Source organism: Lolium perenne, unplaced genomic scaffold, assembly GCF_019359855.2.
Source record: "Lolium perenne isolate Kyuss_39 unplaced genomic scaffold, Kyuss_2.0 unplaced20, whole genome shotgun sequence".
NCBI lineage: Eukaryota > Viridiplantae > Streptophyta > Magnoliopsida > Poales > Poaceae > Lolium > Lolium perenne.
This window is the reverse complement of record NW_027248978.1, coordinates 1,919-19,575: the sequence shown is the minus strand read 5'-3', so window position 1 is coordinate 19,575 and position 17,657 is coordinate 1,919. Positions and strand designations below refer to the sequence as shown.

The 17,657-nt window shown below is 42.6% G+C and overlaps 1 protein-coding gene and 1 long non-coding RNA gene across 2 annotated transcripts; both read left to right on the top strand.

Annotated features, from left to right (window-relative positions):
• Positions 1–9,093: 9,093 nt before the first annotated feature.
• Positions 9,094–11,848, top strand: LOC127326426 (uncharacterized). The gene is made up of 4 exons (XM_051353283.1): positions 9,094–9,293; positions 9,373–9,475; positions 10,466–10,858; positions 11,488–11,848. Exons 1-4 carry the CDS (start codon positions 9,196–9,198, stop codon positions 11,614–11,616), a joined length of 723 nt encoding a protein of 240 aa, XP_051209243.1. The 5' UTR covers positions 9,094–9,195; the 3' UTR covers positions 11,617–11,848.
• Positions 11,849–12,152: 304 nt separating this feature from the next.
• LOC127326440 (uncharacterized) lies at positions 12,153–16,388 on the top strand. Its single transcript, XR_007867848.2, has 8 exons — positions 12,153–12,549; positions 13,594–13,682; positions 13,948–13,991; positions 14,355–14,434; positions 14,824–15,171; positions 15,287–15,424; positions 15,817–15,898; positions 15,975–16,388. It is a non-coding gene; the product is annotated as an uncharacterized lncRNA (long non-coding RNA).
• Positions 16,389–17,657: the final 1,269 nt, after the last annotated feature.

The window sequence follows — 17,657 nt, the reverse complement described above, 5'->3', positions numbered from 1 at the left end:
TCGGGTGGATTCAAGTGGCATCAGATGCTTCTGTAATTATGTTGCTGCTGCTACTTGAGTTTGTGCTGTCGATCGTGATCAGACTTCAGCACTCATCTCAACTTTGTTGGCTGCATGCTGCCGCCTGCCATGAGGGCGTCGTTAGCTGTACAACGATCATCTGCTCGCTGTAGGGATTCGCCCACGGATCGATCACATCAAAGTAGACGAACAAACGCGGAAATAAAATTTATCGCCAAGGGTGCGTGTCGCACCCTCTAAACTTTTCTCTCTTTATTGATTTTCTGTTTTCTGAACTTGCGGTACAAACGTTCAGCCAGGACGTGTATATATACACGCACCACCTGACCCAGGACCTAGACCTACTTAGACACGAACTACTACATCGACACGGACACACCATCCAGCTAGCTTATGTGCAAGCCGAGCCTGACTCTAATAGATCGACTAACTAGTACTAGTGCTTCGCGTGGGACTACAGCCTGCTAACACTACTACCGACTCGTACTCTAATTCCTAGACTAGACTAAATCGACATGGACTACCGATCATCCTACAGGACACGACCATGACTAGAACTCAAACCTAGCTAGGACTAACATGTGGTAACTAAACAAACTTTGATCAAGATTAAGCTAACAATCTCTTCCTAATCTTGATCGACGACTCTTTGTCTTCGGTGCTTCCTCTGATCTTGACTCCTCGCACATCTGCGTCTTGTCTAGGTCTCGCTCCACGACAAGTTTAATTGGCTCTCCCCAATTTTGACTTGGCGAATTTACGGAACAATTCAAACATGATCCGGACTACCCAGCCACGCTAGCAACCGTGGAACACACCGTCCACCCTAGCGCAATACATGCCGACTACCTCGTGGACTACACCATCCACTCCAGCCTCATGTAGAGACAGGTCCTCATTAAAGAGACTCCCCTTCACTGGTTTACCGCCCCCTTCACACTTGACATTGATCCTCTCGTCGAGACACGTAGACGACTTGGTTGAGGCACGCTGACAGCTACCCGCTATCCTCTTGTTGCGTCTTCGCCCATGGTGATATCCCTCACCGGACAGTCCCTCAACCTCCACACGCTTCAACTGCAACAGATCCTCACAGAGACAAACACTTGGACACAACGACGACTCACGGACTCGACGACGACCACACGTGTAAACGTGCACACACTTAACTCTTTGAATCATCGAACACCTTCGATACGACCTTGACGAAACTCCTGGACGACGATCTTGATGAGACTTCCGGTACCACACCTCGGCACCACCTCTCCCATCAACGATCATCCACCACCTCGCCTCGCCAATGACAACACACTGTCAACCCTTCCGTGTTGCTCCACCGAGCAACGATCGCCCGCCGCCTCGCTAACAACAGCGCGACGCCTGCTCCACCCGGCCGCTTCGCCGAGCGACGGTCGCCTGCCCCGAGGCGCTAGTAGGGTCGCCTCCCCGGGGCAAGCGTGGCTTTCGAATCTTAGACCTCGCTCTGATACCAATTGTAGGGATTCGCCCACGGATCGATCACATCAAAGTAGACGAACAAACGTGGAAATAAAATTTATCGCCAAGGGTGCGTGTCGCACCCTCTAAACTTTTCTCTCTTTATTGATTTTCTGTTTTCTGAACTCGCGGTACAAACGTTCAGCCAGGACGTGTATATATACACGCACCACCTGACCCAGGACCTAGACCTACTTAGACACGAACTACTACATCGACACGGACACACCATCCAGCTAGCTTATGTGCAAGCCGAGCCTGACTCTAATAGATCGACTAACTAGTACTAGTGCTTCGCGTGGGACTACAGCCTGCTAACACTACTACCGACTCGTACTCTAATTCCTAGACTAGACTAAATCGACATGGACTACCGATCATCCTACAGGACACGACCATGACTAGAACTCAAACCTAGCTAGGACTAACACGTGGTAACTAAACAAACTTTGATCAAGATTAAGCTAACACTCGCAGCTAGCTTGATCTTCTCATAAAATTGGTATTCTTGTTTTGGTTTTCCTTTGTTCTTCTATACTCGGTTTGCTACTACAATTACAACTGTTATAAGTTGTAATTCCGTGGATTGAGGTGGCAGCAGATGTGTTGTAATCATGTTTGGTAAAATTGCTGTTCTTGTGTGGTTTTCCCTAGTTCTTCCTTAATCGGTTTGGAAGTTTGTAATGTATTAGAATTAGAAATATTATAAGTTGGAGTCCCATCTCCCATGGATTGAAATGGCAGCAGATGTTGAGTACTTGAGTTTCTGATGTCGATCATGATCATACTTGTTTCATCTGAATTTTGCTAGCTGCTGCATGCTGACGTGCTGCATCATGACGAAGAACACCAGTTATAATAATGATGTACAGTTGTAGACTCGTAAACACCAGTAGTTACACGTCCTTGATGTTGCCAGGTAGTGTTGTTTGCAGAAATCAAATGGGGATTTCAAAACCATATTTCTCCTAGCTAGCACGTCGTCGTCTGTATCTGCACGTACAAGAGGTAAAATTACGCCACTCACTAATCTATCATCTATTTTCTGACTAGTTCAGAGCTGACGCCAGACGCGCAAGGGGGGTAGTAAATTAGCCAATCGGAGCATACGCGCGCTAGCTCCTTGGCTGGACTTCAAATCGTTGGCAACTCAGCACTAGCTACTATTTTGAGTCCGGCCATGTTTTTCCACGGGATTAATCGTAATTAATTACTGGTACTAGTAGTGATGAGATACAAAATGATAAAATGGAACTACTAGCCTAGATAATTAGTACTAGAAAATAAGTAGTGAGATATATAATGGTTAGTGGAACCATCCTAGATAAGCTACACCCAGTGACGTGCATCACCCTAGCTTGCTAGACGATGCAACAATAATCCAACTCCGTCTGAAATTAACTAAATCTCTAGTAAAATAGTCTTAGTTAACCTAGCACGATGTTTGCAAGTTTATCGCGGGGCCACGTGGCCAAACCAACGTCACATTGTATGTTTGTTTGTTTGTTTGTTCTGTGCCTCTCCAAGTCAGTCAAGTTACTAAGCTTTTTCTAGCTAGTTACTAACCTTGATGTCGGCATCAGTGCAACCAGAATTTTCCAGTTGTGAGATAGAAATTTGGCGTTCGCCGGCGAATAAGAGAGATAGCTGCGTCTTCGTCCACGCTCTTGTCGCTTGCGTACGTGATACTGAATTCCCACATGCATGATCTCGGATATGCCCCCGATTATTGACGCGTTCTCTCCTGCGCAAGCATGACAGTGTCGTTGTTGCAGATCCGGCACAGGTGGAATCGGCATAAGATTCATTGGATTCGCTTTCATTTAGATTGTACTGGATCCCCGGATGAGTTGGCACCAAGAAGAAAAGATGAAAACAGACAATGACTAGGCCTACCAGCTGGCTACCACGAATGAGAAAGAGTTAGCCGGCTATGATCTTCTTGTGTTAGTCGACTGGGAATTAACTAACTACATTATCAATACACTTTACAAATTTGTTCATACGGATAAGAAAATCGTCATAGTATCGTAATATGTTGTTTATCTAGTGCAAAATCCAAACCTAGAAGAATGTTCACCATGTAATGATAGTTCATCCGGTGGAACAAAAATGCGGTTTGTGCAACAAGTATATATTTGAGAGATTTGTTCTCCAAGTCAAAATAATGTGAAATTATTTTTCTTTCAAAAGACAACGATCTTTAATAAACCACTATAGCATTATTTGAGAGAACCCCTAACAAAAAAAATACAACCAGATCCTTCGGGAACTCTCTACCTTCTTCAACCAACAAGAATCGAAGGCGCACTGATCTGTTGCATTGTTGTCAAAGCGAGCATGATGTTGTTGCCTGCATATGGGAAGTCATCAAGAATCTGGTCCACGGGGACCATCGTACCGGAGAACAAATGAATGTCAGGTATTCAACGACACGGCTCTAGGGATTAGCACCCACCCGCCACATTTTCAGGTAGTTGCACGAGAGATTTGTGATCAGCGTCAACACGGAAGGAGTGTCGGCGAGGAGGGGTGGCGGTGGAAGGTCTAGAACAAAAACTCAAAAGTGTGGCGTCGCCACCTTGTCTATGCACCCAATGAAACCTTAACATCACCACCCTAGAGGCAGGACATGCATCTCTACACCTTTATTACTACCAACTCGATGTGCCCATGATGCAAGGAAGAGGATGATCGGGTCAAAAGAATATGCACGCCGGAACTGACTGCACCAGTCCTCATGAGCACTTTTCCAACATTAGAACGAGCATCGTCCAGAAGTAACTGAGGCATGAGGAGCTTATTAGAAACCACCCACGTCATCATTGTCCCTTCGCCGATGACTGAAATCTAATCCTTAAATGCAACCACTGGATCGAATGGACATATTTGAGGTCTTGTCCGCTTCTTGATGTTGATGCTACAACAACCACTCGGGACGAGGGAGACCACTGGTTGAAGGCTCGTAGGAGAGGAAGTAGTGGGTATGGAAAATGAAAACAAATTCTTAGTATTGTGAAAAAATTACACCCCTTCTTTAGACTTTGACAAAATGACACCATTGTATCCATGTGAGGTCAAGAGTAAGGTGTCAATGCCACCTCTAGCAAAATGCAAAGAAACGCATGTCATTTGGTCAAATTCGTAATAATTCTTGCCTTGTTACGTTGCGGATTATTTTCAAAAATGGTTAAATGTTGCATGGATCTTAATATCATGTCTACCGTTCTCGAATTTAATTAAGAACAATGAAATACTCACAAGATTGACAATTGCCAAAACTGAATAGAATATGAACTTGTGCTTAGGCTATGGTTGTAGAAAAGTGTCCATGTCTTCTAACAAAGATTGTCCATGTCTAAAAATATGTCAATGTACGGACCCAGTAATGTCCTTCAGATGACCCGATAACTAGAGAGATTGTTTTACTCTCTCCAGCCTTAAAGGCTTGTCACGGATTTAAAATAAATAAATAAAATAAAAACTGTTTAGATTTAGTAAACATGCGAGAACTACCAAGGCTGAGAGAACTATCAAGGGCTAGAGGGGTATATATATGTTTATAGTCTTCAAGCTAAAAGAAATAACACATTAGGAAAACCGTAAAAGAACAAAAAGAAAACGAACGGAAGAAGACTACTCGGGTATGACCGTCTGTGTCTGAGGCTTCCCGGTGTATTTTCTCCGCCGAGACTGGATTGGGTTTTTTCCACCCAAATAGTGCAATATATGAAACAATTGGCCATACAAACATCGAAAATAGAGGTTCAAAATACTTTATTATTATATCCAAATGGCAAGGTCTACATGCATTGCCATGCATGAAAATAGATAGAACATATTTTATAATTAACATGATAAAACGAGATGAGATTGACTACTCATCATTCTCTTTGCGGCCAGGCAATGCACACTGATGATCAATCAAATCCTTCTGGAGGCGTCTAAAAATGTTGCTGTCATAGACTTCAACGTTCATACTTGGAAAATCCTCCCAGCTTCCTGCCCCAGGGTTTAGCTCAACCAACTTACCCTGAAAGTGCCATCCGTGTTTATTGCGGTCATCATGACGCTCCGTCTCAACTGCATAATCACACAACATGTCATCACGTCATGCATGGTCTGAAGAGGCCATGTTCTAGCTAGGTGAAGAGCAATAGCCCACCGAGTTTGGAGCACATCACACCATATTTTTCCTGCAAGCCTATTGCATCTTGGCAAAACTTCTCTTTTCTTTCTCTGTTTCTGGATTACGAATTGTCTTCGCTTGTGTGGTCAAGTTAGGATAAATGCCATCAGCAAAACAATATGGCTTGTCATACACATTGCAATTGATCTCATAGCTCACCATAGGAGCAGTGCCTTTACATAAGCTGGTTGAACACCGAAGACAGTTGAGCACATTGTTATCATTGTGGGAACCGGCCATGCCAAAGATTCATAAATCTTGCAATGCCACTGCATCAAGAATAACAGTGCATCCCTCAGCATGACTATTGTACTGACCATGCCATCCAAATGGACAATTCTTTCAATACATCCAATCGATGCTACCGATCATGTCGTGAACCCTCTAGCATCATTGATCGACAACAGTAGTCTAGTGTCCCCATCAATTGGCGCTCTCAAGAACAGTTCGCCGAACATCGCATTCACGGATCGGAAAAATGGGTACATGGAATCAAGGAAGGTGCTCTCACTTATTCGCATGTACTCATCAAAGATATCACCGGGCATTTCATACAAAAGCTTGCGAATAGCTGTGGAGCATTTCTAGTAAGAGGTGAGGCCTATCTTACCAGCGACATCAGGCATGTATTGGAAGTAGGTGTCGTAGTCTCTGACGCCCCGTAAAATGACCATGAACATGCCCTTGACATCCGGTAGCAGCGTCGGAACATGTGCTCATTGTATACCAGATCAGTGAGGTGGAAGTAGTCTTTGTAGAGCCGGGCATGCACACCGACTCGGTTGCGCGACACATTGGCCGATCGGCCCTTCGTCGAGCCCCGGTACACCGGCATCATCTTGGCATGGTGCTCGTGGAGGATGGAGGACATATCAACCATCAGCTTCGACATCTCGTCGGACCCCTCGTCGGAAGAGGTGTCAATGCATTCACATTAGAGCCTCTAGAGCGACATCCTAATGTCCATCTGCAGGGCACCAACAATGGATCAATAGCAAGTTAAGTTGGTGCAAATTGATAGAAAATGGCATCAGAAAAGTTCATCGGGATCGTACCACGCAATTGACCGAACAAACCCTAGATTTCGAGGCCGATAGACGCTCATCTGGGAGCGACCAACAAGGACGCTAGCGATGCGGGGAAGTCCTATCCACTACCCCAGCTCCGAGCCTGTACTCCGGCAAGGCGTGGCACGAAGAGACCTGGAAAACTACTACAGTGTGGCGGGTGCCCTAGGGCTGCAAAGAAGGGGGTGTGACACGAGTGAAGGCTGTTCGATTTCGTTGCTCCTGGCGTGCGGGCTGGCTAGGAATACAAGGTCACGCGTAGCCTCCACGGAAGCAATCTCGATGCAAATTTGGGCAGCGTTTGCATCCTCGCAAACAACTCGATTATTTTCCGTCGGGCCTCTGAACCGGGGTGTAGGTCATATTTTTTAACAACTCCAACGACCAAATGATCACTTTGCGTCCGTTTGCGTTGGCCCTGCACGATACGACCTATGGCCTTACTGGACGGGAGGTGCTATACACCACCCTGGTCGGTGCGGACCAGGTACCGCACCCCCAAGGGAACCTGTTGGGCCGGCCCAATCACGTTTCTTTTAGTTTTTTCTCCTTTTTTCCTTTTCTGCTGTTTCATTCTTTTCTTTTTTTATAAATCTAAATGCTAATGTGAATTTTTTTCGAAAAAATAATATTTTTTATAATATGAACTTTCCAAAATCTGAATATTTCTAAATTTATATATTTTCAAAAAATTGAAAAAATTGAGTTTTTTTATTTTTTTATATGAACAATTTTTGGATTTGAACATTTTTCGAATTTGAACATTTTTTGGACTTTGAACAATTTTTCGGATTTGAACATTTTTTATGTTTGAAATATATTTTACAAAATTTGAATAATTTTTAGATTGAACTTTATTCAAAATTTGAAAAAAATAGATTGAACAGTTTTTAAAAAATTCGATTTTCCCAAAATTTGAACATTTTTAGAAAATGAACATATTTTAAATTTGAACATTTTTCGAATACGAACAATTTTTAACTTTGAACATTTTTCGGTTTGAACACTTTTCAAATTTGAACGTTTTTTCAATTTTGAACTATTCAATTTTGAACATTTTCAATTTTGAACTTTTTCAATTTTGAAAAAAAATAAAAAATAAAGAGAAAAGAAAAGGAAACAAAAAAAGAAAACAGAAAAAGAAAGAAAAGAAAAAAACAAAAAGAGAAACAGAAACCTAAAAAAAAGAAAAAAGTTGAAAATGGGCCAGGCCCAGTACGCTACCATGGTGTGCGGTGCCTGGTAGGGGGAAACCCTATACACCGACCAGGTCGGTGCCTACCCGGCACCGCACACCCTGGTCGGGTATTGGGCCTGGCCCATTTTCCTTTTTTTCGTTTTCTGTTTCTGTTTCTGTTTTTTCTTTTTTCTGTTTTCTTTTTTGTTTCCTTTCCTTTTCTGTTTTTTTTTTGTTCAAAATCGAAAAAGTTTAAATTTGAAACTAGTTCGAATTCGGAAAACGTTCAAATTTGAAAAGTGTTCAAAACGAAAAATGTTCAAAGCAAAAAATTGTTCGTATCCAAAAAATGTTCATAATCGAAAATGTTCAAATTTAAAATATGTTCATTTTCGAAAAATGTTCAAATTTTGGGAAAAGACGATATTCGTTCTAATTTAGAAATTCGTTTAAATTTCGAAATCTGTTCAAAATCTGAAATTTGTTCACTTTTCAAATTTGTTCAAATTTTTTTAAAAAATTGGGATTTAAAATTATCCATATTTTTAAAAAAATGTTAAATTTTGAATTTATTAAGATTTGAAAAACGTTCAAATATCTTTTAAGAAACCTCAAAAATTATTTTGGTTTTCCAAAAAAACGTGAAGATTTAAAAATACAAAAACAAAACAAAGAAAAGAAAAAGTGTACCTAATGGGCCGCGGCCCATGAAACTGTTGCCTGCCCGTGGGGGGTGCGGTGGCTTGTTTCCACCGACCAGGTCGGCAGAAAGTAACCCCCTGGTAGGCACCGACGGGCCCAGTTCTTTTGGTGGCTTCTCAGAGAAGCTGCCCTCCCCCAGCTTCCTGGGGAAGCCGGTTCTAAAATTTTCCGAGACTTCTAGAATAGCTAAGGCTAAACTAATTTGGAAACCTCACAAAATTTTGTCATCGGCTTCTCCAGGAAGCTGAGGGAGGGCAGCTTCTCGGAGAAGCCGCCAAAAGAACTGGGCCTGGTCGGTGTATAGGATTTGCCTTACTGGACCGCTGCTTTTCTCCCTCTGGTTAAGGCGTTACTGGCGTGATCCATCGTGTTTATAGCCCAGTCAGATTTCATCTGGACGGCCCACTTAGATCCTGTGTAGCTTTGCTTCCCTTCTTCCCTAACTCGATTCGATTCCAGGAGTTCTGCTCTGAGAAAACAGACTCGATTTCCAGGCGTCCTCCTCTCTCCTCCCCACTCCGTTGGATCATCTGAGCCCGGCCATGCGGCTAGCCTCCAGGGTCGTCGTCCTCGTGCGAGACGCGGCGGGCTACGGCGCCGCCCTCGCCGACGCCCTCCGCCCGTCGCCGGGGCTCACCAGGTCCGCAAAACCCTAACCTAAACCGTCCAGAATCACGCACCTTGCGTCAGCTCACCCTTCGTCTATGATGTCCTTGCAGGGATTCCTCGCCCTTCGAGCTCCCCCTCGCCAAGTACGGCCTCAAAGACGAGAAGGCATCCGGCGAGCTCGTAAGCTTCTCCGACTCCACTGGCGCTCCTCAGGTAAGCTGCTTTTCTCGCCAATCTGGTAGTAGATCCAGTTCGTTTGCTACAAATCAACATATATTGTATGCCCAACAGCGAAAACCGGCTCATTGAGAAAACAATTGCCGCGAGATGAGTCCTTCCCCTTTGAACCGTTTATTACTAGGAGGCTGCATGGTTGCAGTTCGGTATTTTCAGGGCAATGTCAGCTGAACTGAATGATGTATGTGTATTACGGAGACTGTTTAACTGGTCTATTGCAGGCTCTTGAACTATTGAATAGTGCGTGCTTAGTGTAAGAGCTGAGTTCAGAAACCTAGGAAGTAGTGTGATCTTCAAGTGTTTGACGGTCCGATCAACTAAACTACCAAGTTCATATTGTAGACAGAGAAAACTTAGTTGCCCAGAAAGAAATAATAGTATGGTTTGTCAACATGAGATTGTATCCAAGTTAAATAGATGGGGTCCACTTGTTCTGTTGTCACCACCTGATTTGAGGAAGCAATGGAGCAACCAGAAAATCAAAGTTAGGGAGAGAAATAGTTAAAATGGCTGGGGTCTGCTCATCGTCATGGCACCACCTGATTTGACTTTTGAGCAATGCAGCAACCACATATCTCTATTCATAGGGAGCTTAGATTTTGGAAGGATGGTGTTTCTGTGTGTTGCCCCTGACCATCTCTTTACTTTTATGAGTCCGCTTGACACATCAGTCCAATGTATGAGTTTAGCACAGATCTCTGTCACATGGATGTAATGCTCTATGTTAGCTTATCGTGTTTGATTATCTCTAAATTTTGAGGCAATCTACTGCTAATGGAAAAGGAAAATGCTTTTTTTGGTCTCGCCTTTGATTATCATTTGCTAACAAATTACTGAATATATTTTTGGTGACAAGGGACATAGTTCCTTAGTGCTGCAGTCAAAACTAAAAAGGAATTTAAAACAACTGCACTTCTTATGGACACCACACCCAAGCTACATTCAAGCCTGTTAATTCTTTGGCAGGTGTCCTTGTTTGTTCTGCCAGACTATAGGCCTCCTGTTGCTGCATGTGCTATGAACGAGATTTTAGCATTGATTTCTTCTGAAGCTCCCTCCGTCCAGCCAGTTCTAATTGTTCCATTCATCACAAGGCCATCAAGCTACTACCATGGAATGGTCAGTTCAACAAAAACTGGACAGTTAACTACACTTCACGCTTCTGAAATAGGGGCATCAAATGAGTTTACTCACTTTTTGGTTGACGGAACTACTAAACCTCCTCCATCATTGCAAATACGTAGTGAGCCAATACTGTGTTTGCTGGAAATGGTGCGTGTGTTGAAGATACCCACAGTTCTTCTTGTCACATCAGGTGGGCAGCGCCAAGGCAAAAGCTCTTCAGACTCTGACCTTGAGGTACAGCTTTACTGTCCTTTTATCATCTGTAACTTTCTTCATTATCTTCTGTGGAAGTTTCAGAGAAAATAATGGTACGTGATAATGATACAGAATAACGGAATGGAAAATTGTTATGTTAATTTTAGTGGCAAACTCTAAACCAACTTCATTACTAACTGTCAATTATGAAAAGCTCAAGATGTGGCCTGGTACCTTGAAGCTGCTATTAGTGCTGAAACTGACTGATTTATATAGGAGTTGTATATTTGGGAGTAGGAGAAATCCTTGTATCTTCTTGTCAAATAGAAAGCAAGAGCCCATGTTTGTGAAGGATTTTTCCTAGGGTGTCTAATGGTTTGTTTATTGGTTTTATACGCGACACTATAATATACAAGAACTTGCACTCACTGATATTCCACAAATAACAATGCAGCACCACTCATAATGAACAGAAAATTATATACCAAAAAAGCACTTGTTTACATTGGAAGAACTTGTCGTAGGTCAATCTTGTGTGGTATCTTACTATGTTACAAGAGTTTGTTTGTACCCTGGTCCATTTTCTATACAAGTTGTGGCGTCAACACTGCTTTGCAAATTCTAGTGCCTTTGTGCTCATCTAATCTCTCTGCTAATGCTACTTCCAGGTGCTGCAATGCGTGGGTGATCACTTGGCCAGGCACATTAACTTGGAGTTCTCCAAAGAAACTGTCATTGAGATGGGGGTTGAGAAATCACAAAGCATTCAAGAACCATGGCGGGAACTGTATATGTGATGATTCTACAACCCTACCGGCTCTGTGCACTATAGGCCCCTTCACATTTTAGATTGGGATGTATTCTGTGTATGGTTCTGGAATGATGAATGATGTGATTTGTGCAAGGGTTTGTACTATCTAATATGAGCCACACATTTTTTTTTTTCCTTTTACGTCCAACATATATTCTCTATCAGCATGGTCGGGTTTGCTAAGGAACTCTAATGTCACATGTGCCCGTACTTGGTTATATCTCGGATCTTGTCTTGGGCAGCATACGATCTCTGCCGTAGTGCAACACCTGTGACCTGGAAGGCGTGATCTTGGAATATCTCTACTACTTAAAATTTAAGACTAAAGTGGTTCCTTATGCTGCCATCTATCGAAAAAAACGTTTCGTCCATACCATCCCTTCTTCCATCCTCCCCCTTCCCGCTCGCCGCCGCGCCCATCACTTTTCATCTCCGACCAGCGCCGCCTCCGTCGGCTTCGTTGTCCGAGTTGTACAATGGGCTCCTAGGGACCACCCTCTCGGCAGCGAACGGGAAGAGGGGGAGGATGGAAGAAGGGCGCGTGGATGGCAGCAGCGGCGAAAACCGTGGACGCGACCTAGCAAATCCTCGCGCCTCCACGCAAATTCACCCCTCCGCCCTGACCTGGTCCTCTTCTCCCCTTCCACGTCGACAGAGGGCTCCGATAGAGGACGACTGCAGGTCGCTGAGGCAAAGCACAAATGACGGCCACGACTCTGTGTTGTTGGCGGCCGCGCTCCGGATCTGGGCAGGGAGGGCCCGAGCATAATTGCCAGGCAGTGAGGCAACCGCCGGCGACGGCCATGGCTCCAGGTTGTTCATGACCACCATCGGCATCCACGCTCCGGATCTGGGCAGGGAGGGACCGATATGGGGTTGGAGATTTGGGCCCATGGCGTGGCGGCGTGTCCTCTCCATGGTGCGTTCTCTAATAACTCCCTTCTTGCTTTTCTTCCGCGCTTCTCCTTTTGAGGGCGGTGGGGTTGGGATGGGAGGGATGTAGCCGTGGTTCCAATCAGTTTTGGAGCTTCGCCTGCAGGTGCCCGTATTGGAGTACTGCTGTATTAGACGATAAGACTGCTGGTTGTAGGTTGTGATTCAGCAAGTGTGATCCAGTTTATCTCTGACACTTGCGGATTTCAGGGTTATTAATCTCTGACACTTGCGGATTTCAGGGTTATTAATCCATCAAGAAGACACTAGCTTCCTTAATTTAGTGTAATTTGTTTTGTTGCATCAGAGGTTATCAGATTACTATGATGACATATATGAGAATATCTAGGGCATTGGTAGGTTTAACTCTGGAGACTGTTCTCACGTTATTGTGGTGGTATGATGTATGCTAGGGTGTAGTACCTATTCCTTGTAGATATTGCTATGTATGAACATGGAGATAGCACATTTATGGTGAAATGCCAGAGCAAAGGATTCGACAAACCCTGGGCCAAAAGCTACGAGCCTGTAATAATTCTAGAAAGTAGTACTTCATACCAAGTCATAGTAAATATAGGATTAATGTAGCTCAATTCCTCTGGGTAAGTTACAGATAGTATCACAGGCTGCAGCACTCTGTTCTTTCATTCTTTCTTAGTGCTGCCACCAGCCTCAGCACTCGATTGACTGTCTATGACCAATGTGATGCGTTCTGGCACCTTGGTTAGTTGGCTGGAAGAACCAAGTACACAAACTGACAATACAATGAACCTATATTTCTTCAAATGCGCTAACATAAAACGTTCATGCACTACCCAGTCAGGTCGAACACATCTCATCGTCCCCAATATGCTCATCTCAACTCAATCATCATCGGAGGAAAAATAGTAGGATAGCTAATCAAGAACTACATACAATAATTGTTTCGATTAATTTCGTAGTTGCTGCCAATTGGATGTATCTCTACTACCTAAAAATAATGAACAATAAATTTGACTACTTGAATATTTTGTGCTTTCTTTCTATGCAGGGTTTCAAAAATTCGAGTACATGAATTCTCTGCAAGCACTATGCATTATGTGGATTTTTATCTTAGGTACATTTTTCTTTCCAACAAAGGTAAGCTCAGAGGGATTATGTGTATATATAATCAATTGAACTCACAAGCAAAAAATAAATATTTATTCCAATATAGCTGCACCTCTTGAATTATAAATCTCTGTTTACTCATCAATGCTTGCACATTACCTGCATCCCCCCTGTTTATTTACAGAGAATACAAATATTAGTTGTTATTGGTGTCATTTATAATCAACAAGAAAGTCTCTTACATATTGTTTACCTTTTTTTTCTAATTATACCGCTCACTGCCTTCTGCTTCTAGGTACACACATATTTCTTCATGGATCCAACTACATGAACATGGAGGTTTGTTGTTGATTTATTTTACTCTTGTGTTCCAGACTTCCATTTCCTTTATAGTTTTTCTTTTAAAATGCTTTTGTGCATGAACTGAAGACTTTATACGTCTAGGTGTTGAATCCGAAACTGAACACCACCCAGTATATGAAGTATCTTCTGGTGAACTATATCAGTCTTTTTCTTGTAAATGTAATGTCCTCGATGTATCTGAATTGCAATAGATACGGTGTGTCATATCTTCTTATCACTTACCTTATTAGTTGGGGGACAGAAAACATAGCTTTTCCTTAACTGAAAATACAAATGGTTTTAACTTCTTCTCTGCATATGGAAAGTAATATCATTGAGTGTGATCTTGATTCGTAACAGGAAGTTGATCATACAGTCATCATAGTTTACTGAACTGGGCTATGTTCTTGTTGGGAGACATATTGAGGATAAAGGAAAAGGTATATGCTCTTCTCTGTTACCTAAGCCACTTGCAACATTTAGAAATTCACTGAAAATGATTGGAGCTACTCTTGTTTTCACAGTATAGAAAAGGATTGGAGCCTTTTAATTCAGATCTATATGATAATCAACATGTTTACGGAAACGAGTCGCTTCATTTATTTCTGCCAATTTGCAAAAAAAAAAAATCATTTGTTTTTGTGTCACTACTTAGTACTCCTAACTAATATGGTAATTTGGCTCCCGATCATCATAATTCAGTTATGTTTTCTACTCTGCTAATTTGCACAAGTGAGTATCGAGTTTTTCACCTCAGTTTAGCATGTGCACAATGATGAACCTTTCAAACTGAGGAGTAAGTTTCTCAGCTACATGTTGATCCATGCAGGTAGATCACGATGACGAGCACGGCGAGCTGCGGAGGAACATGGCAAGCTACGACGAAGCACGGCGAGCTGCAGAGAAGCATGGCGTGCTACCGAGGAGCAATGACGTCTCAGACATGTTCGCAGGAGCTCCACAAGTTCCGGGCGGATGGAGGCAGTGAGTGACTGGCGGCTGGGGAGGAGGAGCACGGGTGGGTGCGGCACCTGGCCGAGGCAGCGGCGTGCACCTGATCACTTGAGGCGGAGAGGGCTTCAGCGCTGGAGGCGTGCACCTGCCCAGCTCGAGGTGGAGATAGTGGGGTGTTCGCCCAACGTGGGGGTTTCAGCTTTAAATATTGGAAATTAACCATGTGAGCCTAATTTTATTATGATTTAAATAATGGTTGTGTACTGATTGTCACATTTATTTAGCAAATTTTAATTTTAGTGAATTAATTGTATACTCAAAATTTTCTGTACCTGCAGCACTTCGCTCATCTTGGCATTGTGCCAGATTGAAATCACCTCACCCGAAGTTGCGCCTCAGCTCAACATTGCCACGCCTGAATATCTGCTCCAGCTCGGCAGTGGAAACACAGCAGCTGCTCGACGGCACACACTCAGGTAGTTGACACAAATGCTATGTAGACATTCACGCGTAATTTTGGTCGTGGGCTAGCTTGTGTTCATTTTAGTTGATGATATCCTGCTGTAGATGCATTGTTGGATTGCACAAACAGGCTAATTGACAGTGGAACTCGAATTTTGTGTTGGATTAGTGGGTACTACCGATCCTCATCAAATTTGTTGTTCAACTCATACGCGTTAAAATTTTGTGACTGAATTGGTAATCTAATTTTCTAAGATGTGGCTTTTCTCTATATGTTCAGTACAGTTAATGAAGAAATTTCAACTGTCCTTGAATTGGTGCTTTGCTCTCTGGAATAATTTGTTTTAATACCTCTCATGGTACAACATATGCTGATGTCTTAATAGCATGAAACCTCTGAATGTAGTTCAAGATACACCGGGTGAAACAAGAAATTGGGGATGAACTCCGCAACAGGAGGAACACATAATGTCAGCTTGCAGATTTTGGTGAGTTCAATGCACATTCTTGGTTATATATTTTAATTAGGCACTGCAGATAGTAACTGAAATGATGCATATGTAGAATGTTGTCAGCACTGGGAGTGGCATCAACATATATTTGGAGAGGCCAATTTGGTCACCTTCTGGTGCTTATAACAATTATGCTAGCTCCGAGACTGACACCAAGCAAAGTCACGCCGTCAACAAACATGATCTGGATGGATCTTTTGTTATTGGTTGTCAAGATTCAAATGCTAATGACTTACTTCCCTAGAAAATTATTCCTGGAAAAGGAAGTGAAGTTTTAGAGTAAGCATAGCTAAGGAGTTGTGCAGGACATAGGATAGTACCAGGAATAGTACCTTCAAGTTGATTGAGAAACCAGATGTATAGGGCCATAAATATTCTAATGGCGATTGCATTGTTTGTAATTTAAATATACAACCATTCAAAGGAATGTATTGTGCATGCAAAGGTAGTCTCATGAATTTGTTTATTCAAGCACATTTATTTTATTACAGTTGGGTATTCAGCGTCCTCTGTGTGCTATAAGTTTGAGATGGAACTGCACCAAGTTAATACTGATTCAGTCCCCTATATATGCATTTAGCTATCATTCTTATACCCTATCCTCGTGACTTTACATCAGTGTTTTACAGTCAAGTGCGGGGAGGGGGCAGGATTTGAGACAAGTGATGTCCTTGTTGATTATCTTGCAGTTTACTTTTATTCATTATGTTCCCTGATATGGTGATGATTTGGTGTCTGCGGCGATAATGTCAGTTTATGGTTGTGGGGTGCACAACTCAATTTTCTACCAAGCATGGCAGCCTATGAAAGAGCTTCTAAGGTGTGCAGGATGCAAAGTGGATGCCTCCTATGGCAATGAGATAGTTTGCAATGTCGTTGCAAGAATCAGCACATAGGTGCCCCATTTTTGCATCGAGCTGCTAACATACACGCTTGCACCCATTTAATATGATTGTATTCCTACTTTTCCGCCAAGTTCTTCGTTGATAATATGATAAGTGTGCTTTTGATTGCGTTACAATATTTCTTACTTTAAAGTATCTAGACAGACTTATAATAGGGAAATACTTTTGTAGTTACACATATGGGTGTGGATGTTTCCGCCACCGTCCGTTGTGCTTTTAGATTCGGACAAAAAAGATAAGAGAAATGAATCTTTTCATCTATTATGGTGAGCACGAATTTCAAGAAATAAATGGATGGTGAAAAAAAAAACACCCATGCGTGTAAGTACAAAATCCACTCTCATATACTAAGATTGATATTGACTTAATATGCACAATGAAATGTTTGAGGCTAGGAGGATGACACGGCCGATGAAAGCGACAAGGGATACTCCCACCTCCTTCTTGTATCGGCAAGGGATACGCTGCCCTGTAACGGGTATATCTTCTTGTCCCACCCCCGCTTGTATCGCCATCAATGTATGCTCATATATGTATTGATCTATGGATAATGGTCCAGTGGCACAACACCATGCCAAGTAACAACGCTCCATTTTATTAGTGTGTATGCATGTCTTTTTTGCATACCATTCTTCAATTATATTTGTATTTGCGGCAATCATGTTTTGTGAGACAATAATACATCTAAAAGAAGAGGTTGTTGAATTGACAGTTATAACGGCCCAGAACACAGGTGTGAAACTTACCGTGGCAGAGTAAGAAGATCTAGAACTTGAAAACATGTAGATGCACAATAATGTTGTTTTATTATTGCGTTCAGTATATATTAT

What these genes read in the sequence shown, in the direction of transcription:
- LOC127326426 (XM_051353283.1), top strand. Translation starts at nt 9,196, where the DNA reads ATGCGGCTAGCCTCCAGGGTCGTCGTCCTCGTGCGAGACGCGGCGGGC. An exon ending in ACTCCACTGGCGCTCCTCAG is followed by an intron (nt 9,476 to 10,465) that starts GTAAGCTGCTTT and finishes ATTCTTTGGCAG; the next exon opens with GTGTCCTTGTTTGTTCTGCC. An exon ending in CTTCAGACTCTGACCTTGAG is followed by an intron (nt 10,859 to 11,487) that starts GTACAGCTTTAC and finishes TGCTACTTCCAG; the next exon opens with GTGCTGCAATGCGTGGGTGA.